The sequence below is a fragment of the Lygodium microphyllum genome, chromosome 5 (genome assembly GCF_053477565.2).
Source record: "Lygodium microphyllum isolate KBCC chromosome 5, Lygodium_microphyllum_v1.1.10, whole genome shotgun sequence".
Lineage (NCBI taxonomy): Eukaryota > Viridiplantae > Streptophyta > Polypodiopsida > Schizaeales > Lygodiaceae > Lygodium > Lygodium microphyllum.
In genome coordinates this window covers 133,844,259-133,861,558 of record NC_141139.1, presented here as the reverse complement: position 1 = coordinate 133,861,558, position 17,300 = coordinate 133,844,259, and the positions used below count along the sequence as shown (strand labels likewise).

At 36.8% G+C, this 17,300-nt stretch overlaps 1 protein-coding gene across 1 annotated transcript; it reads left to right on the top strand.

The window, feature by feature from the left end:
- The first annotated feature begins 11,915 nt into the window (after positions 1 to 11,915).
- On the top strand, positions 11,916 to 13,998 carry LOC148036433 (uncharacterized). Its single transcript, XM_087678413.1, has 3 exons — positions 11,916 to 12,687; positions 13,339 to 13,568; positions 13,662 to 13,998. Exons 1-3 carry the CDS (start codon positions 12,043 to 12,045, stop codon positions 13,717 to 13,719), a joined length of 933 nt encoding a protein of 310 aa, XP_087534539.1. The 5' UTR covers positions 11,916 to 12,042; the 3' UTR covers positions 13,720 to 13,998.
- The last annotated feature ends 3,302 nt before the right edge of the window (positions 13,999 to 17,300 follow it).

The following is a 17,300-nucleotide window of genomic DNA, read 5'->3' as shown; positions in this document are numbered from 1 at the left end:
TCTAAAGGGTCATAATAAACTAATGTGAAAGGTGTTGTGGATTTTCCAATGTGGTGGCAGTTCTAACTTAAATGCATTATCATTGATTTTGTGAATGATCTTAAATGGTCCATAGAATTTAGATGCTAATTTCACAACTGGGTGTTTATCTACACTTTGTAATCTACGTTTTTCGATTCTTAACCAAACATAGTCATCAACTTTGAAATTCATGGCATGTCTTTTCTTATTAGCTTGCTTTGTATATGATTGCTGGGCTTTGGCAATCATATCTTTAACCTCATCAAAAATAGTAGTGTGCATGTTAGCAATATCATCAGCACTCTGAATTCTATTTGATAAAGATGCAACAGGTGTAGGCAATCTATAACCATAAATCACTTCAAACGGTGCTTTCTTTGTAGCTGTGTGTGGTGTATTGTTATATGCAAACTGAAGTATATGTAGATGTGTATCCCATGTCTGTGGTTTAGAAATAGTATAAGCACGTAAAATATCTAAAATAGTATTGTTAGTAGCTTCTGTTTGACCATTAGTTTCAGTATGAAATGCAGATGAAAAATCAATCTTTGTTCCTAGGTTAGCAAACAAAGTAATCCAAAAATTATTACAGAATCTAGAATCACGATCAGAAATAATAACTTTTGGTAATCCATGATTAGTGAAAATAGTTTTCAAAAACAACTGAGCTACTTGAGATGCTGTTAAAGTTTTCTTGCATGGAATGAAATATGCTTGTTTACTAAACCTGTCTACAACAGTCCAAATCATATCATGGTTAGCTTTAGTGTTAGGTAAACCAGTAATAAAATCCATAGAAATCTGTTCTCATGGTCTTGATGGAATAGATAAAGGCATAAGTAAACCATACTGTTTACCATGATGTCTCTTAACTCTTTGACAAACTAAACATTCAGAAACAAAGTTAGATACATCAGTGTCCATATGTGGCCAATAAAATCTTCAGTCAATGTACGCAAAGTAGATATAATACCTCTATGACCTTGATATGGAGGACAATGAATCTCATTCAAAACAAAAGATCTAAGTGGAATTGTAACACATAATCTATTTTCATAAAACATGAATCCATCATTGTAAGACAGTGAATCAATAGGAATCCAGTTATTTCCAACTAATTTATTCCAATCAAATTGAAAAGTAATGTCTTTATGATAAGTATCTTTCATAGGGTTAGAGAATCAAATGATATGACAGAGATATTATGAATGGTCGGTCTTCTACTTAAAGCATCAGCTGCTACATTTTCTTTACCTGGTTGATATTGTATAAGGGGATGAAAACTTTGAATGAAAGCTGCCCATTTGATATGTCAGTTAGATATTTGAGGTTGACTAAGGAGATGTCTAATACTTTGTTGGTCAGTCTTAATCATAAACTCAGAACCCATTAAGTAATGTTTCCATTGTCTTAAATCTTGTACAACAGCTAACAATTCCTTATCATATGTAGAATATTTAAGTTCAGATGGTTTCCGTTTACAACTAGAATAGGCTATGGGATGATTATCTTGCATAAGTACAGCTCCTATTCCAGATCCGCTAGCATCAGTAACTACTAAAAAGAATTGTCTATTGAAATCAGGTAGTTGTAATACAAGAGCATGGGTTAATGCATGTTTCAATAAATCAAAAGTTTTTTGTTGATTATCAAACCAATGATAAGCAATACCTTTCTTTAAAAGTTTAGTCAAAGGCAAAGCAAGTAATGAAAAATTTCGCACAAACTTCCTGTAAAAACTAGCAAGACCTAGAAAAGAATGTAACTCATGCACATTTTTGGGTATAGGCCAGTTTAATCTTGCTTCTATCTTCTTAGGGTCAACCTTAATACCTTCTAATGACACAATATGACCTAAATATTCAATTTCTGTTTGAAAAAACTCACTCTTTTTTGGATTAGCATATAATTGATTATCTTTCAGCAACTTGAAAACCAAAGACAGATGTTCATAATGCTCTTTCTCATTTTTACTGAATACCAAGATATCATCAAAGAATACTATAACACAATGCTGATATTTCAAAAATATACGATTCATCATTCTACTAAATGTAGCAGGTGCATTAGTCAATCCAAAAGGCATCACTAGAAATTTGTAATGTCCAAATTGTGTTCTAAATGCAGTTTTAAATATATCAGATTTATCTAATCTCACTTGATGATAACCAGATTTAAGATCTATTTTACTGAATATGGCAAAACCTTGTAGTTTATCCATAAGATCATCTACCCTAGGAATTGGATATCTATTCTTTACAGTAATTTTATTCAAGGCACGATAATCTATGCACATGCTATAAGTATTATTCTTCTTCTTTACCAATAAAACAGGTGCGCCAAATGGAGAACTACTAGGTCTAATTAATCCTATGTTTAATAATTCCTCAACTTGATTTTGAATTTCTTTTTGTTCAATCTGGTTATGTCTATATGGTGCTTTACAAGGTGGTTGTGTTCCGTGAAGGAGGTAATCCAGGTGGTAAATCTTCAACAAAATAATCTTTAAATTGTGCAAGGAATTCTTTATGCCTAGGGTGCATATGTTTTTCTTTAACTTGAAGTTCATTCACCCAAATTAGATAAGATTTACTACTTTTACGTAATGCACGTTTAGCTTGAGTATGAGTAAGTAGTGGAAAATTATTAGATGCGTGCATACCATACAATGTAATGTGTTTTCCTTGAAAATGAATTTTAATTGAATGCGTAAAATAATCTATGTTAGGATTATGCTGATGACGCCAAGGCATACCTAGGATAATATCACTGGACTGTAAAGGCACAACTAAGAAATTCCTTCTTTCAGTGTATTCAATAATTTGAATTTCTAAATCATGCACCTCTTGTGTTCCATTAAACCTTGTGCCTAAGAATGCTGCTTTAATGCGATAATGCGTAGGAACAGTTTGTAATTTCAATTCTTTCACCAACTTTGCAGAAATAAAATCATGTGTACTACCATCATCATGCAAAATAATCTTTTCTTTTCCATGCACTAAACATTTCATTGTCAACAAAGAATGTGAAGTTGGCATACCTGGTAAAGTATCCGAAGGAGCAGCAATGTCGTCCTCATCTTCCGTAAAGTCAAGCATTTCCTCATGTTCTTCATCTTCCATTGGCGCTCCAAGATAATTGATATGGACAGGTGGCTTCTTCGATTGACAATTGGCTGCTAGATGTCCAAGTAGATAGCATTTGTCGTTTATGCCTGATTGACAATTGGCTGCTAGATGTCCAAGCTTTTTAAAAGCTTAGTTTTAAGCTTTAGCTTAAACTTTGAAGATTAGATATGAAGCTTATCTCTGTTTTGTCTGAGAAAAAACGACTTGTTGAAGAAGATATAGGAGTGGTCCTCCGCTTCCTCAGGCCGGTCCTTCACGATCAGAGGCTGTAGACAGAGGTTCTTGACCGCCAGGAATCCACCCATATCGACTGTTCGTGATGAAAATGAATGTAGAGCTCGATCATTCTAGGAGATCCACCTTCGCGCAAGATGGGTAACGATTGGAAGCTCTCGATCTCAGCTTCGCTCTGATACCACTGACGCACAGATCGGATGTTGTATGCTCGCGTAGTGAGCATCGGAAGGTCCCCAAGAACAAAAGAACTCTACTTTTTGCACAAAACTCAAGGTAGAAAGCATGCACGACATGAACAAGAGACCAATTGGGTACAATCTCCCCCCATGCCTTGTGTGAGCACTCCACAAAGCATGTATTTTATGTATTAATCATCTTCAAGCTCAAATAATAGCCCAAATTACAAAATAGCACGCTTTTGGCTTTTGAGTTTGCTTTAGTGCCAAATAGAAATAAAGCTAATGGGCGGGCGCCCAAAGATTCAGGCATAACCAATACAATGTCCAAATACAAATATCATAATTGTGTGCCCATGCGCATACAAAATAATAAATAAATATCCAACTCCTTAATAAATAGGCGCAAAAAAATATAGGCGCCATGCCTAAGGTATGCGCCCATCAAAATATAAGTGATAACTTGAATACATGCTATCCTCCAATGCTTTCCACCGCCACTGCTGCTATCTCTACACATCAACTGAAGCATTCACAATCGTTAGTAAAATAATACAATTATACCGACAAAAGTGAATACCTAGCAGTCTTTAGCTACATAAATAAATCAAGTGGTTAGAAATCAATCCTAACCTTAATTTATCACGAGTGCGCACTCTAAACTCATAAACGTTTATTAATTTAATATGTATTTTATGGAATCACCCATGTACACACTAAATTAACGAAATGCCCGAAAAGGATAGGCGTCCCCATCGACTTCTCGCACAAAGAATCCACTTTGTGTATGAGTCCCGATAAACAAAGTTTACGGAATCCACCGTGAAATATGCCTCCTGGCATCAACTTTGAGTGGTACTGACTTCAATGGACCACTCAAAATTTAATTATGTTCCCTTTGATAACATCTATAATAGTTTGTTACACTCTTATAGGGTTTTTCATTTCCTTTAGTGTAGTTATTTTGATATTCTTTTATCACCTCAGTGCACATTCCAATCTTTTAATGTTGCATTTCAGAAAAATCTTTCTATCTCTTTTTTTCTTTTGGTGAGTTTTCCAAACTCTCCTTCTCTTTAAGTGCTCTTAGCACTCAAGTGAGTTGCAATTGAGTGCAACCCATAAGGTACTATCTAGACAAGGAAACTCCCTTTTTTCTCTCTTCCACCTCATAGAGCTACTAAGTCTCCTCCCTAAATCCCTTCATCAAAAACTAAAATGCAAATATATTCTCTCTAATCCACTCTCATAGTGATTATTTGGATTTTGTTGACTTTTAAATTTTATTGATTTCAATCAAACTCTTAATTAAGCATATTTATTCTAATCAATCATGAAAATACTTTTTTTTTAAATCCCTTTTCTATCCTAACTATGCATGTTTCAGAAACAAGTGGCACATAAGTGAAGATTTGATTTCTTACCAAAAAAGTTCTAGTAGGCTTTCTATTCTTATGCAAGGTAGAGAAACAAGTGCTTCAAATGGTTGATTCTCTAGTCCAAAGAACAAAACCAAAATGCCAATAGTGGGACAAATACGAACTCTTGAGCTCTTATTATTTCAAGAGCTCAGACCATCCAAAGCTAATCATGTGTCACCTAGTCACTTGATTCCGTTCTCCCAACCTAATTCCACCATAAAGAAAAAGGAACCAATAGCTCTAAGACTCTAGTAGATACACTTTGATCTCATCCGTCATTGTAGTCTCAATGTGAAGATGATAGTGGTTCCATGGTCCTCCTGTCATTCCCTTGAAGTCCAAGCTTTTGAACCTTCTCCAAGCGCTCATGCCGCCATTGCAAATGAATAGAAGGGAAATAACATAATGGAATCATTGAAACACTCAAGAGCTTGACTATAAGTTGACGCATACTAGAATGAGCTTCTATTTAATGACTTAACTTTTATATATGTGCACTCTTTTTAGGGTTTCCCCTCTTTTAGTTGGGCACATTATCTCCTTTTTTTTTGCCCTTTTCCACATGACCATTACTTGTCCAAAAATCGAAACACCTAGTCTTCTGCTATGGATTAATACAATTTGTATGGGAGTGAGCCTAGCCCTCACCAAAATCAACTACATTACAATATCATAAATGAAAAGTTTAAAAATATTTGGAAGTAGGGGTGCTTGAAACTAATTCTTCTTGTGTTGCTTTTGTTATTGATGATTAATAAATATGATACTATGTAGCATGAAGTTTTTATTTAGGAAATTTGATGTAACTATGGACGTTTTTGTCCAAAGTCTTCATGTACTTAGGACACATTAAATGTTATTCTTTGTAAACAGTTAACTCCTCCCATGATTTAAAAAAATATTTTTTTTACCATTTTGAGAGTTGTCTTGAGACTAAATGTAGAGCTAGTGAAGCATCGAAATTTTCTATTCAATTTGTGAAACCCTTATTAAATGATTCCCTTTGAACAATTGTCTTTAAAAGGGATGTGTAAAACCCCTCTATTGAACTCATAGGATACACTTGTACATTTGTGATTGATCCTCTCGGAGGATAATGATCCATAGGCATCTATGGTGATCAGCCACACAATGAATGGGTGGTTACATGTTTTGTTTGCCAAGTGGCAGAAGGAACAAAGCTAAATGTTTATGATATGGAGATAAGAGATTTTCAAGTTAAATGACTCATAAAAAAGAAACAAGAGTATGAGGAAGCATAGTTAGAGTTGTATATAAGAATTGGAACATGTCAAGTTCAAGAAATAAAGAAGCTTATGAAAGCAGAGATGAATCATTTATGATAAGTTCATGATAAATATCTGTCAAAGCAAGCAAAGAAACGCTAGACGGCGACATCGGTTTGGTCTTGTGATATCCTCATTAGGGTCTAAGAGGCAATTGGTTTTGTAGGAGATAGTATCTCCATGTTGTACTTAAATAGGGCTGGAACCTCTTAAAGTAAACACACATTGGGGAAAGGGCTCTTATTAAACGAGGAGACAATGGATTCGGAAGGGAACAAGGATAAGCTTGTCAATAAATAAAGCTTATCGTGGGTTACGAGCATTGAGGAAAGGTGAGTCATTGTGATGTAGCCAAAGAAGCCATCGTATGGTAAAGGGAAACGCCTTTATAAAATGACAAGCTTCTTGAAATAAGGTGTCATATTAAATAGAGAGAGAGAGAGAGAGAGAGAGAGAGAGAGAGAGCGCATGTCCCACACTTGTGCTCGACGAGCAATGATAAGGGCAATGATGGGTCGATACTTCACTAGAGAGAGAGAGAGGGGGGGCCTAAACCTTGAAATGAATAAATATCCTTCAAATGAATAAGTAGCGGTGCAGGAGATCCGCGATTCATAATAATAGTATTAGTGTTAGTATCATAATAATAGGCTGCTAGACAGGTCGTCGGAGCCATTTTCCTTCGGAGAGAAACACACATTTGTTGTCACTTGCCTCAATTCCAATAATCAAATGGGAGAGAAAAGGACATGTATCTTTTCCAGGCCCCACCCCCACCCCCCTTCCCACGTGAGGGCATCATACTCTCCCCCTTCCCCTCGTATCGTAGCCCTCTTCCCCTTCCCTTTCCATGGTCCCCCCCCCCCCTTTGTTTTCTTTGACTTGTTTGTGTATGATGGTATGAGTGCTACAAAATAATAGCTTGCTCCTAGAAAGGATGTTTTGACATGGAATCAAAAGAATAGAGAATAAAAGCTACATACTTAAAGTAACGATGTTTTGACATGGAATCAAAAGAATAGAGAATAAAAACTACATACTTAAAGCAATGATGTTGAGACAGGAGAGTGCACAAAGAGAGTCCCACACATGCATGCACATACTTATGTTAAAAAAAGCACGTGCATATCAAGAGAGGCATTGTGTACTCATAGAGCAACCACTAAGAAGACTACTCATTAACCCAAACTTAAGCCCCCAACTATTAGATCACAATCAAGACAAATTAATGCAAGAGATTGTTCTAAATTCTAACAAAGCATAATCCCCATCTTATGAGAACTCCAACCTAACAGCCTCAGATAACCTAATCTCAAGTTGCTAGATCCTAATGAGCTGAAAATACATAAATTGAATCTGTCTTATGATATGAGGGCAAAAAGGCAAAACATAGGATAGCACATGTTTCTCTCGCATCAAAATGGAAATGCAACAGCGAACCTCAAGATTTAAACCAACATATTTCAAGTCACCTTGCTCACGTAATTGGACTCCGAGTTCTAGCAATCCATCCAACTTTTGACCTCTCCAACTCTTCAAAACTTGTTACCACTCAACTATTATCATCTATGTGATGAGGAGTAAAGAGACCATTTATGTATCTTAGACCATACGCCATGGTGGTTCTTTTAGAATGATACCATGTACCATATAGCCTCATCTTGTATTACTACAATATCAAACTTCATATGGTCCACAAAGCAACTTCATACTGTACAAGTCTTTATTATACATGGTTCCTCTAGACATCACATTACAATTGAATTATACTTAAAGTCATCTACCATAAAACCATCACATGCTTTCACATTGGATGCTCATAGAAAACCTTTTTGTGAGTCAAAATAGACACCTTTAAGCTTAATGCTTTGAAGGTCATTTTAATATGCTTTCGATTTGAATGTTGACAAGAAAACCATTGGTATGGCTCAATGTAAGCAAGGTCATGTAATCATAAGGGCCACACTACTTGGAGCGTGTTGTAGGAAATGAGTGATGGTAATCCTAGCAAAGTCATTTAAGAAGTTGTGGAATGAATCCCAACCTTTAAAGTTGAAGAAATGATAGAGAGACTTTAAACACCAAATGATTCAGTAAATATGGAACATAATTAGAAACCAAGTTTCATCAGAACACAACTGATGAATTCTTACCTAGTATTAGGTTTTTAATTTTGAAGCTATATGGTAATATGTATAATAAATTTCTTATAGATTTTTTCATTTTGACATATTACTAATAGCTACTCCAACTTTAAAAAATAGAGGCTTACACCACCATGGGTTAGTTGTGTATTTGGATACACATGATCGGTGGGAGTGTATACATAAAGGAATTTAGTATTGTAGAATTTTATCACTATCCCTCTATGTATATATTCACATCTGTAACTATAAGTAAGCGTATATGCATGCATGTTATGTGTGCTTGTTATATTTGCATGTAGCTATGTGTGCATGTTCGCTATCAATATCCTTGTGTATATGAGGGTTTCAAAAACTAAAAGGCAAAAGGTTTGAGGCTAGTAAGATTGAATTCACCAACTATAAGGGCATGGACAATGATAGGGCTATTGGATACAATGTACTACTTTAAAGTGACATGCTTTTAAGTGTAGACCTCACACATTAATCTAATAAAACCTTTGGCATAAAATATATACATAGTCCATCAAGTGCCCCGAATGCTTGTAGAACTTAAAAGATCAAGAGTTGGTATCTTGAAGGCCAATAAGACCATATGCCTTTACTATTTACTTAAAAATTCAATGTTAAGGACAACGCTTATTTTCAAAGTAGTCATGTCATCAGCAAGTGTAGTATTTATCTAAGAAAGACCTTTCAAACACAAAAAAAATATTATACAAAACCCATAAGAGCATGGCATCCTATTTGACACTGCCTTAAAGGACTTATGGCAACCAAACTTCTACATAATCCAAGTGCATGAAGCCCAACATGTGTTTTCTTTGAATGTTTATAATCTTGGAAAGAATTGAAGTTATAACAAGAGGGACTCCATTTACCAAACCTATATCCTATCATAAAAAAAGAGACACCTTTATCATTAATCTAAATGTTTCTCCTTAAGGGAGACTTCTAGTACTTAGGAGATTCCTGGCACTTTGCCCCATACGGTAGTTTCCATTGATACTTATGTTTGGACTTAAACTTTAGAACTTTGAATGACACCCCAAAACTTTGTTTCAATTAGTACCCTTTCATCTAGGTGTGCCAAGTATAATGTATGATCCTATCAAACTTGGTGTTGCCCTTTAACTTCATGTTATTCTCAAAAGATGATGGCTTAAGGCCCTTCCTTTGTTGTCGATGATTAGGTAAGGAGGTAAATAAGAGAGCATATTGTGCAAGAGCAATAGAGAAAGTGTCATAGAACTATGAATCATAGCAAACTACCTTAAGGTTTTCTCGATGAAAGAAATAGGTAAATATTTCTATAATCATTATCTATTTCCTATGACTCTCCTTGTGGAGGGCTAATGATGGCATCACTATTAACAACACTAGTAGCACCACTAGCATATGGAGAGTGCCTCATTGAATGGGTCGGTAGTACTACTACCCTACTAGTGTTTGGCATTGACTCAATATAGCCTATCAAGTGGATGAAGTGTTTTGTTAGTGTAGGGGGACAAGCAATAGCATGTGAAGGACAATGAAATACAATGCAATATAAAAGAGTACCTTGAATGAATGTGAAGGCAATGAGCTAGTAGGCGACTATCCATGCAAGCATATATTTGGATGAGCTATTGTAGCCCTATGTGTATGTAAAAGGGATGAGGATATACAATTGTTAGAACATGTCACAATCAATATGTGGTAGGCAGAGGTTGTTGGAAACTATAGGTTGAGATCATGGAGAGCAAAATGATCCAAGTTTCTAGAGAGAGCAAGGGTGGAGTTGTCAACTGAACTTCTTATTGTCTGCCTTCTCTATATGTGTTGTGTGTCTCTCCCCCTCCAATCGTTTTAGAACATAATCATGTATGCATTGTGATAATTCAAGTCTACCTCATCAATTTCAGTAACTTGGCATTGAGGAGGCATTATTGTAGGTTCTAGCATCTAAAGCTTGTTCTTGTCGTGATCCATTGTCCTCCAAAGGCATAGTGAAACATTTAGCAATCAACAAAGAAATTACATTCAAAGTTACTTGTAGAATCAAAGTTTACTTCGAACAAACAATATCTTAATTCAAAGTAAAGACATTATGCAGGGTTATCGCATTATGTAGAGTTTATGATAAGTTGGATTAGCCTTACTTATCTAGGTCTTAAGCTTATGTATGATCCCTATGTCTACGGGGATTGCCTTTAGAAAAAAGTTATCATTGTCACCTTTTGAATGCATCGTCCTACACCTTGGGTTGTTGAAGTCTCAATAAATGCTACATTTAAGAGAGAAAAAGTTATAAGAATGAGCCGTCTTTGGGGAGGTGGTATTAAATTAACAAAGGAATTAGTAAGGTGATTTGAGTTCTTTGTTCTTAGTAAGGTAGTTTGATACTAAATAACAAAGCAATTGATACTCTAGCTTGGATAGATTCAATGAACTCTAAACATAAAGGCGTCTTACACATCCTTAATCTCCATGACATTTGTGCTCAAATTTGGAAGCTCTAAACAGCACTAGGCTTCTTTGAATGCAAAGTATTTTCAAATTTGGAAGCTCTAAACATCACTAGGCTTCTTTGAATGCATCTAAGAAGGCTTCTTTGAATGCAAAGTATTTTCAAATTTGGAAGCTCTAAACAACACTAGTAGCTAAATGGCCATGTTATGACTTCAGGCCTTAAACTCGATTAAGAAGACGAGCTTTTAGTAGCAAAAAAATTTTATGTGACTAGGTTATGGGCAATTTTTCTCTCCTTATCCTAGAAGGGTAAGCCATGATGAAGCTTTTCACATGGAGCTTCCAAAAGCAACTTGTTCCGTTTTTTAAAAACACAATATAAGTTGCAAAATACTTTTAATAATCTGGAAACGCATGCATGTTACGAGTTTGGATTAAGCATTGGACACATTGAGAAAATGATTATTAATATGTTGCTTTTGTAGATCATTTAGTGGCCATTGCACTATCTCATGCTCATGCATATTGTTATTTGTGTTCATTGTTCCTATATAGCAACAACTCAACAAACACAAATAACTATATGATTTAGGTAATACTGGTGAGGTCAAAAGGACTTCAAATGGAAGCATATGCATACGATTCTTAGCACAAATACAATGAATCAAGTAGTGTGGTAAGACGAGTGGTTTGATGTATTGAAATGACATGTTAGCTATTAAGAGAGGGCCTAAACTTTTTGCAAATAGTTATCCTTGGTGTGTTAATAAGTATCCCTTGTTAAAAATCATCCACTTGCCGCATGGGTGTTGCCCTTTTGTCAAAACCAAAGGCTAAACACAATCTTTGCTAATCAAGCAAATGATTAGTAAAAGAGCAAGTGATAGGCAATATATGGTTTTGCGAATTCTAGATGATTTAAGGACAAGTGGGTGCTAAGATTCTAGTTTTGCAAGGCCCCTAGTAATAAATGAGAAAGAAATTGACCGATATGTGGACCACCTCTCTCTCGCTCTTTCTCTGGCTTTATAAGCCCAAAATCACTCCTCGCATCTGGAGTTTCTCTGTTTGCTCTTCAGAGAAATAGAAATAGGCATATGTAGGCTTTGTGAAGAAGAGGAAGGCATGATAGCACTTAGCCCTATGAGACTAATACATCCAGCTCTCTCAGCATAATTATGTATCAATCGGGAAGCCTTCCACATGCTGTCCTTCCAAGTTCATCACAATCAGTAAGCATAATTGTCCAGCAGAATGATCAGCCCGCCTCCCCCACTCATCATGATAGCTCACCAACTCTCTCGAGCAGCCATGCTTCTACCGACTCTGCTAGAAACACAATCTTCAATAAGCAGTCAAGGAGTTCTCTATCCCTCTCTGACATAACGGGGTCTCAAGGTGACACTGCTTCAATAGGTCATAAGCTATGCACAAATGATGGCAAGAGTGGCTTGACTAGGAATGGCAGTGCTGGTGCTGTGCGGAGGAGAGGGAGAAATAGAGAGATTATCAAAGAGTTGCCCAATGGTGGTGGGTTTATGATGGCAGATGGAGAAGTTTACAGCAGCTTTGGAGTTGGGTCCAATGGATCTCCCATTGTGTGCAATGGTAAGGGATGTAGACCCTTGAGTCCATCAGAGATAAGATCATTGAATCATTTCACGGACAACAGCCGGAGCTCCGGTCTTCGTGGCGATCATACTCAGATGGTAAGCAGTAAGGCATCATTGCAGAGCTACTATGAGAGGACCCTGATGGAGAATTATTGCAGCTGCAGAAACAACCCTCTTTTCTTGAAGAACTTTGCACAGTTTCTCTATAAGGTAATTTGTCAGAAACTGTTCGCACATCAGTGGCATGGAGTAAGAGGCCACTGTCTGTAGGAACATAACTTCATGTGTGTGCCCACACACGCATGTATGCATGCTGTGCACGCTCGTTCAATCCTCAGTTTTGCTCCCTGCAGGCCTGCTTTAACATTTTACTTTGCCCTTTAAGACTGAAAGGGAGGCCTAATTTACAAGCTTTTATCAAGCTTTGGCTGATGGGTGTCCATCATGACATCTTAAGCTAATGCCATTGTGAGAGGCAAATGAACAACACTAGAAATGGGGTGTGCCCACCAATTCCTCAGGCAATTAACTAGTTTAGCTGTAGGCAAAGCTCTAATAATGCCTACCTCAAGCAATTAAGCTTGAAATGACAGAAACAGTAGAGCTTGAATTAAGCATAGAGTATATCAACCTTCTGCAAACAACTGTTTCCCACACCACATCAGCATGCTCTGAAGGGTTTGCACATCTTCTTCAAGAAAGGGACTGTGTCTAGCTGAAATATACAAGAGTTAACAGTGTGTCAAGGAGGGTAGATTTCTTTTGTGGTCGGGCCATCTGGCAATCTATCTTGATTTTCCCGCTTTATCAGATCAGCAGCAATTAGTGATGTAACGTGTGCCCGGGTCCGTGTGATGGCAGGTTGAGGATGATGCCGAGAGAGCAGAGGAGTACTATGGAAGGGCAATACTAGCTGCTGGGACGGCTCGTGCCACCTGGTCTGAGAACGAGGATGATGATGATGGTGATGGTGGGCATACTGCAGGGGAAGCTTTGAGTGAGTATGCAACCCTGATATGGCAGGTGTATGGGGATCAGGAGCGGGCGGAAAGCTACTTCCAGCGCTCTGTAGAAGCAGCCCCTGATGACTCGTAAGCTCTCTCTCTCTCTCTCTCTTCTCTCTCTCTTATATATATTCATTCATGTATACTGATGTCGGTGTATGTGCCTTCTGTTTTGCACAGTTGTGTACTGGCCTCTCATGCCTCCTTCCTTTGGGAGGTGGACGAGGAAGAGTCATAGCAATGATGACTTCATGCCTACATATGCCATCAATCGGAGAGACGATCATCCATTGTCTATATTTTGCATGAGCGACTAAGAGATTAGCCTTGTACATAGAGTCCTTCCATGCAATCTATGGAATCCTTCCGCAGGCAGAGCCCTCCAAGAATGTAACTGTAATTGTGTATACACCTATAGTATGCACATACAACGTAACTACCGTATATATTCAATTTTGTACAAAGCCTATTATGGTTTTGTGTCAACTCACTTTTGCAAATGCAATAGTATTACACTTCAAGGTCCCAACTCTTTCCTCCCAAAAGGGTTGCATGTTATAAAACTAATATCTTTTTAAAGAATGAAAGGTAGAACAAGTTACATCAATCCCCAACCCTAACAAGATGAGGAGGTTGGGCAACGTGGAATGTGCTATGCATATTGTAACTACACTAAACCATGTGATTTAAGCTTCTATAGTCTCTTCGATGGTAAATCAAAGAGTTTACAAACTTCAAAATCCAAGCATCAAGCTCTCTATGAACTCTTGTGGGCAAATGTAGTAAAGACCAAGGTGGACAACAGAGCACTATAACCATATAGAATGAGAGCCAAAAGGCTAAGTGAAAGATGGAAACCCTAGCCACTCACATGTACAAAGTCCAAGCTCCATTAATGGCAATTACATCCTTGGGTCATAACTTGTAGCTCTCTTTTGCCATCTTATGTCCTGTTTATCTATCCACCACAGCTTGAGATTGTCTAAGGGTGAGGGAGTGAGCTTGTGAGAGCTTCTTGGCCTGATGGTACAAGGTTTTCTCATCACTTGCTCTCTTGGTTGTTCCCTTTTTCCTTTTCTTCTTCTCTTGCTTAATCGCATGTTTTTGGAGAATAAATTGAGTGAGACAAATTGAGAGGAAGTATGGAGCATGCATCACATATGGGAGACCATTCAACCTCTCTCGACACCCTAAGATTACAAGGGTGGAAGTGGAGGTGCCTATGAGTAGTCTTTCGAGCTTTCTTCTTGGTTTTAGCTCACATTCTTGGAGAAGATTGTAGGAGTGAAATAGGAGAAGAGGGGTCAAGAAAGGTGGATCTTAAGTGACCAAGGTCAAGGATAGGTATAGCATCAAGTGTATTGAACCACTTAAAACAATTAATGGTTTGTCAAGTCTCCTTCATTGAGCTTGAGTATCTCAACATTTTGGTTCTATTGGTCAAGTCCCTTCATTGAACTTGAGTACCTAAACTTTTTTTTTTGGCTCTATTGGGATATTTTTGTGGAATAGAGTGTGCCATTATTATTATATTTGATTGAGTCTACTCTTAACATAGTGTGCCATTTTTTTGCAGAATAGAGCGTGCCTTTTTTTTTGTGAAATAGAGCATGCCTACCATTATTATGATATTGGATCAAGTCTACTGTTAGCATAGTGTGCATAGCCCTCCAAAAGTGATTGTGACTGGCTCGAGAAGAGGTGAACAAGTAGTTATATAAGAGAAAAACATGATTGAATCAAAAAAATAAAATAGATCAGATATAGGTTTCAATTGCTTGCGTTCGATATTTCATTATCTTCAAACTTAGTGTAAGGTTGCATTGGTTTGGTGCTTGACGTAAAATCATATGATGCAACAAGTAGAATCCGAAAGGATAAAGATTACAAAACAAATTAGAGAAGACCTGAGATTTTGTTCCCTGCAAACAAAGTGATGCAATGATGGCTCTATCCACCCATGTGCTTGCATTAGTGAAGCTTACATGGCACCCTAGGCAGATTCTAGGGGAAGACATGAGAGTTTATTGCTTGAACTTTGACTAGGTGAATGGACCATCCTTTTAGGTGATAAAAGTTGAGAGTATTCAAGCATATCCTAAGAATGTTCTAGAATATTTCCTCCAACAATATCCTAGAATATTTCCTCTAGGAATATTCTAGAATATACCCTTCAAGAATGTTTTAGAATGTTTTAGAATGTTTCTTATAGGAATGCTTTAAAACATTCCCCCTCTAGGAATATTCTAGAATGTACCCTTCATGAATGTTCTAGAACGTCTCTTCTAGGAATGTTATAAAATATTCCCTCTAGAAATATTCTAGGAATCTTCTAATAAGGAATATCGGAGGAGTATTTCACGAGGCCTAAAAATAGGTGTGCTTGATAACCTCCACAACCCCACAACTCAATGGGTATTTTCTCGAGTTGCTATCAACTTACTTAGTCCATCTAACCCATACACTAGACCCACATAGGTCTTCTGTTTACCATTTGGCAGCCATATCGACCTTATCTAACATGAAAATCGGGACCTAACCAATTTCTCAGCTCACACATAGCTTCTTGTTGGAATGGTCAACTTACAACTTTGAGCACCATTGATGATAGATGGCACCTTACAAAGGTGGGGCATTGAGAATATCTAAATGCTAAAGTGTGCAAGTTCAAACCATCTCAAAGGTGTGAATATTACTCTTTGGATTAGCACACAAGTAACTGATAATTAGCATACATAGAACTACTAATTAGCATACATGAATAGCAAACAAATTACTATTTATTAGCATATAGAAATAAAATAGATCGTTGCTGCTAATTGGCATATTGCTAACAAGAATATAGGACAACAAGTAGATCACTACTAGTTAGCATATTACTAATTAGCGGGCAGGACAACACATTGATCATGTTGCTAGTTAGCATACTGCTCATTGGTATATAGGATAGCACACAAGAGATTATTAATTAGCATACAACACACTGTTAATTGCCATACAACTCTTTATTCATGGGATGATGTCACAATGATGACATGACATTAAAATATATGACTTTAGTCATATATTTGAGTTTCGATAAACACATTTTAGTTGCAGGAAAGGTTGGAGAAAAAGTTGGAAAAAAGTCTTGAATTAAGGAGAAAGTTTTTGGGTACTACTTTGGCTATGGGTAGTTTTGTAAAGTGAATATCTCTCAATTTGGTCATTAACTTTTGGAGGTGTAAAAAGATAAAATGTTCTCCTACATACCTAGTACAACTTGACCATTCGGATCTTCTAGATCTAATCTCTAAAATATTTTACTCAACCATAATATTAGCGGTCACCAAAGTGTGAGAATCTTGATTGCACCTACTAGCCTACTTTGAAAGAAATAATAGAAGCTACAACTATTATCTCAATATTAATTGTGAAGAAGAGTTGTTCCCTATATTATGGATCATACCCAAGGGTTCCCCTAGATTCTCTCAGTTTAGAGATATATATCAACTCTATTGAGTAACCAAAATGCAATCTAGAATAGTCCTGAGCTATCTTGAGCATTCTTGCATAGTCCTACACTAACTGTGAGAATAGATAGGTAAGACACCTTAGAGGTGCAATCTTGAGAGTATATAGTGGTGCTAGGTGTAGCCCACACTCTCTACCTTGTATGAACTGTTATATTTGAGCTAGTTGAGATCCTTTGTGTTAGTTTTGGGTTTAAAGATTAGCCCATTACTTTATCCTACATCCATAAAGACCCTTTCTTCTCACCAAATTTTCTCATGGTATCAAAGCAAATGTCATAAACCTTCCCTAGTGTGATCCTTCTTT

What these genes read in the sequence shown, in the direction of transcription:
- LOC148036433 (XM_087678413.1), top strand. Translation starts at nt 12,043, where the DNA reads ATGTATCAATCGGGAAGCCTTCCACATGCTGTCCTTCCAAGTTCATCA. An exon ending in TTGCACAGTTTCTCTATAAG is followed by an intron (nt 12,688 to 13,338) that starts GTAATTTGTCAG and finishes GTGTGATGGCAG; the next exon opens with GTTGAGGATGATGCCGAGAG. An exon ending in GAAGCAGCCCCTGATGACTC is followed by an intron (nt 13,569 to 13,661) that starts GTAAGCTCTCTC and finishes TGTTTTGCACAG; the next exon opens with TTGTGTACTGGCCTCTCATG.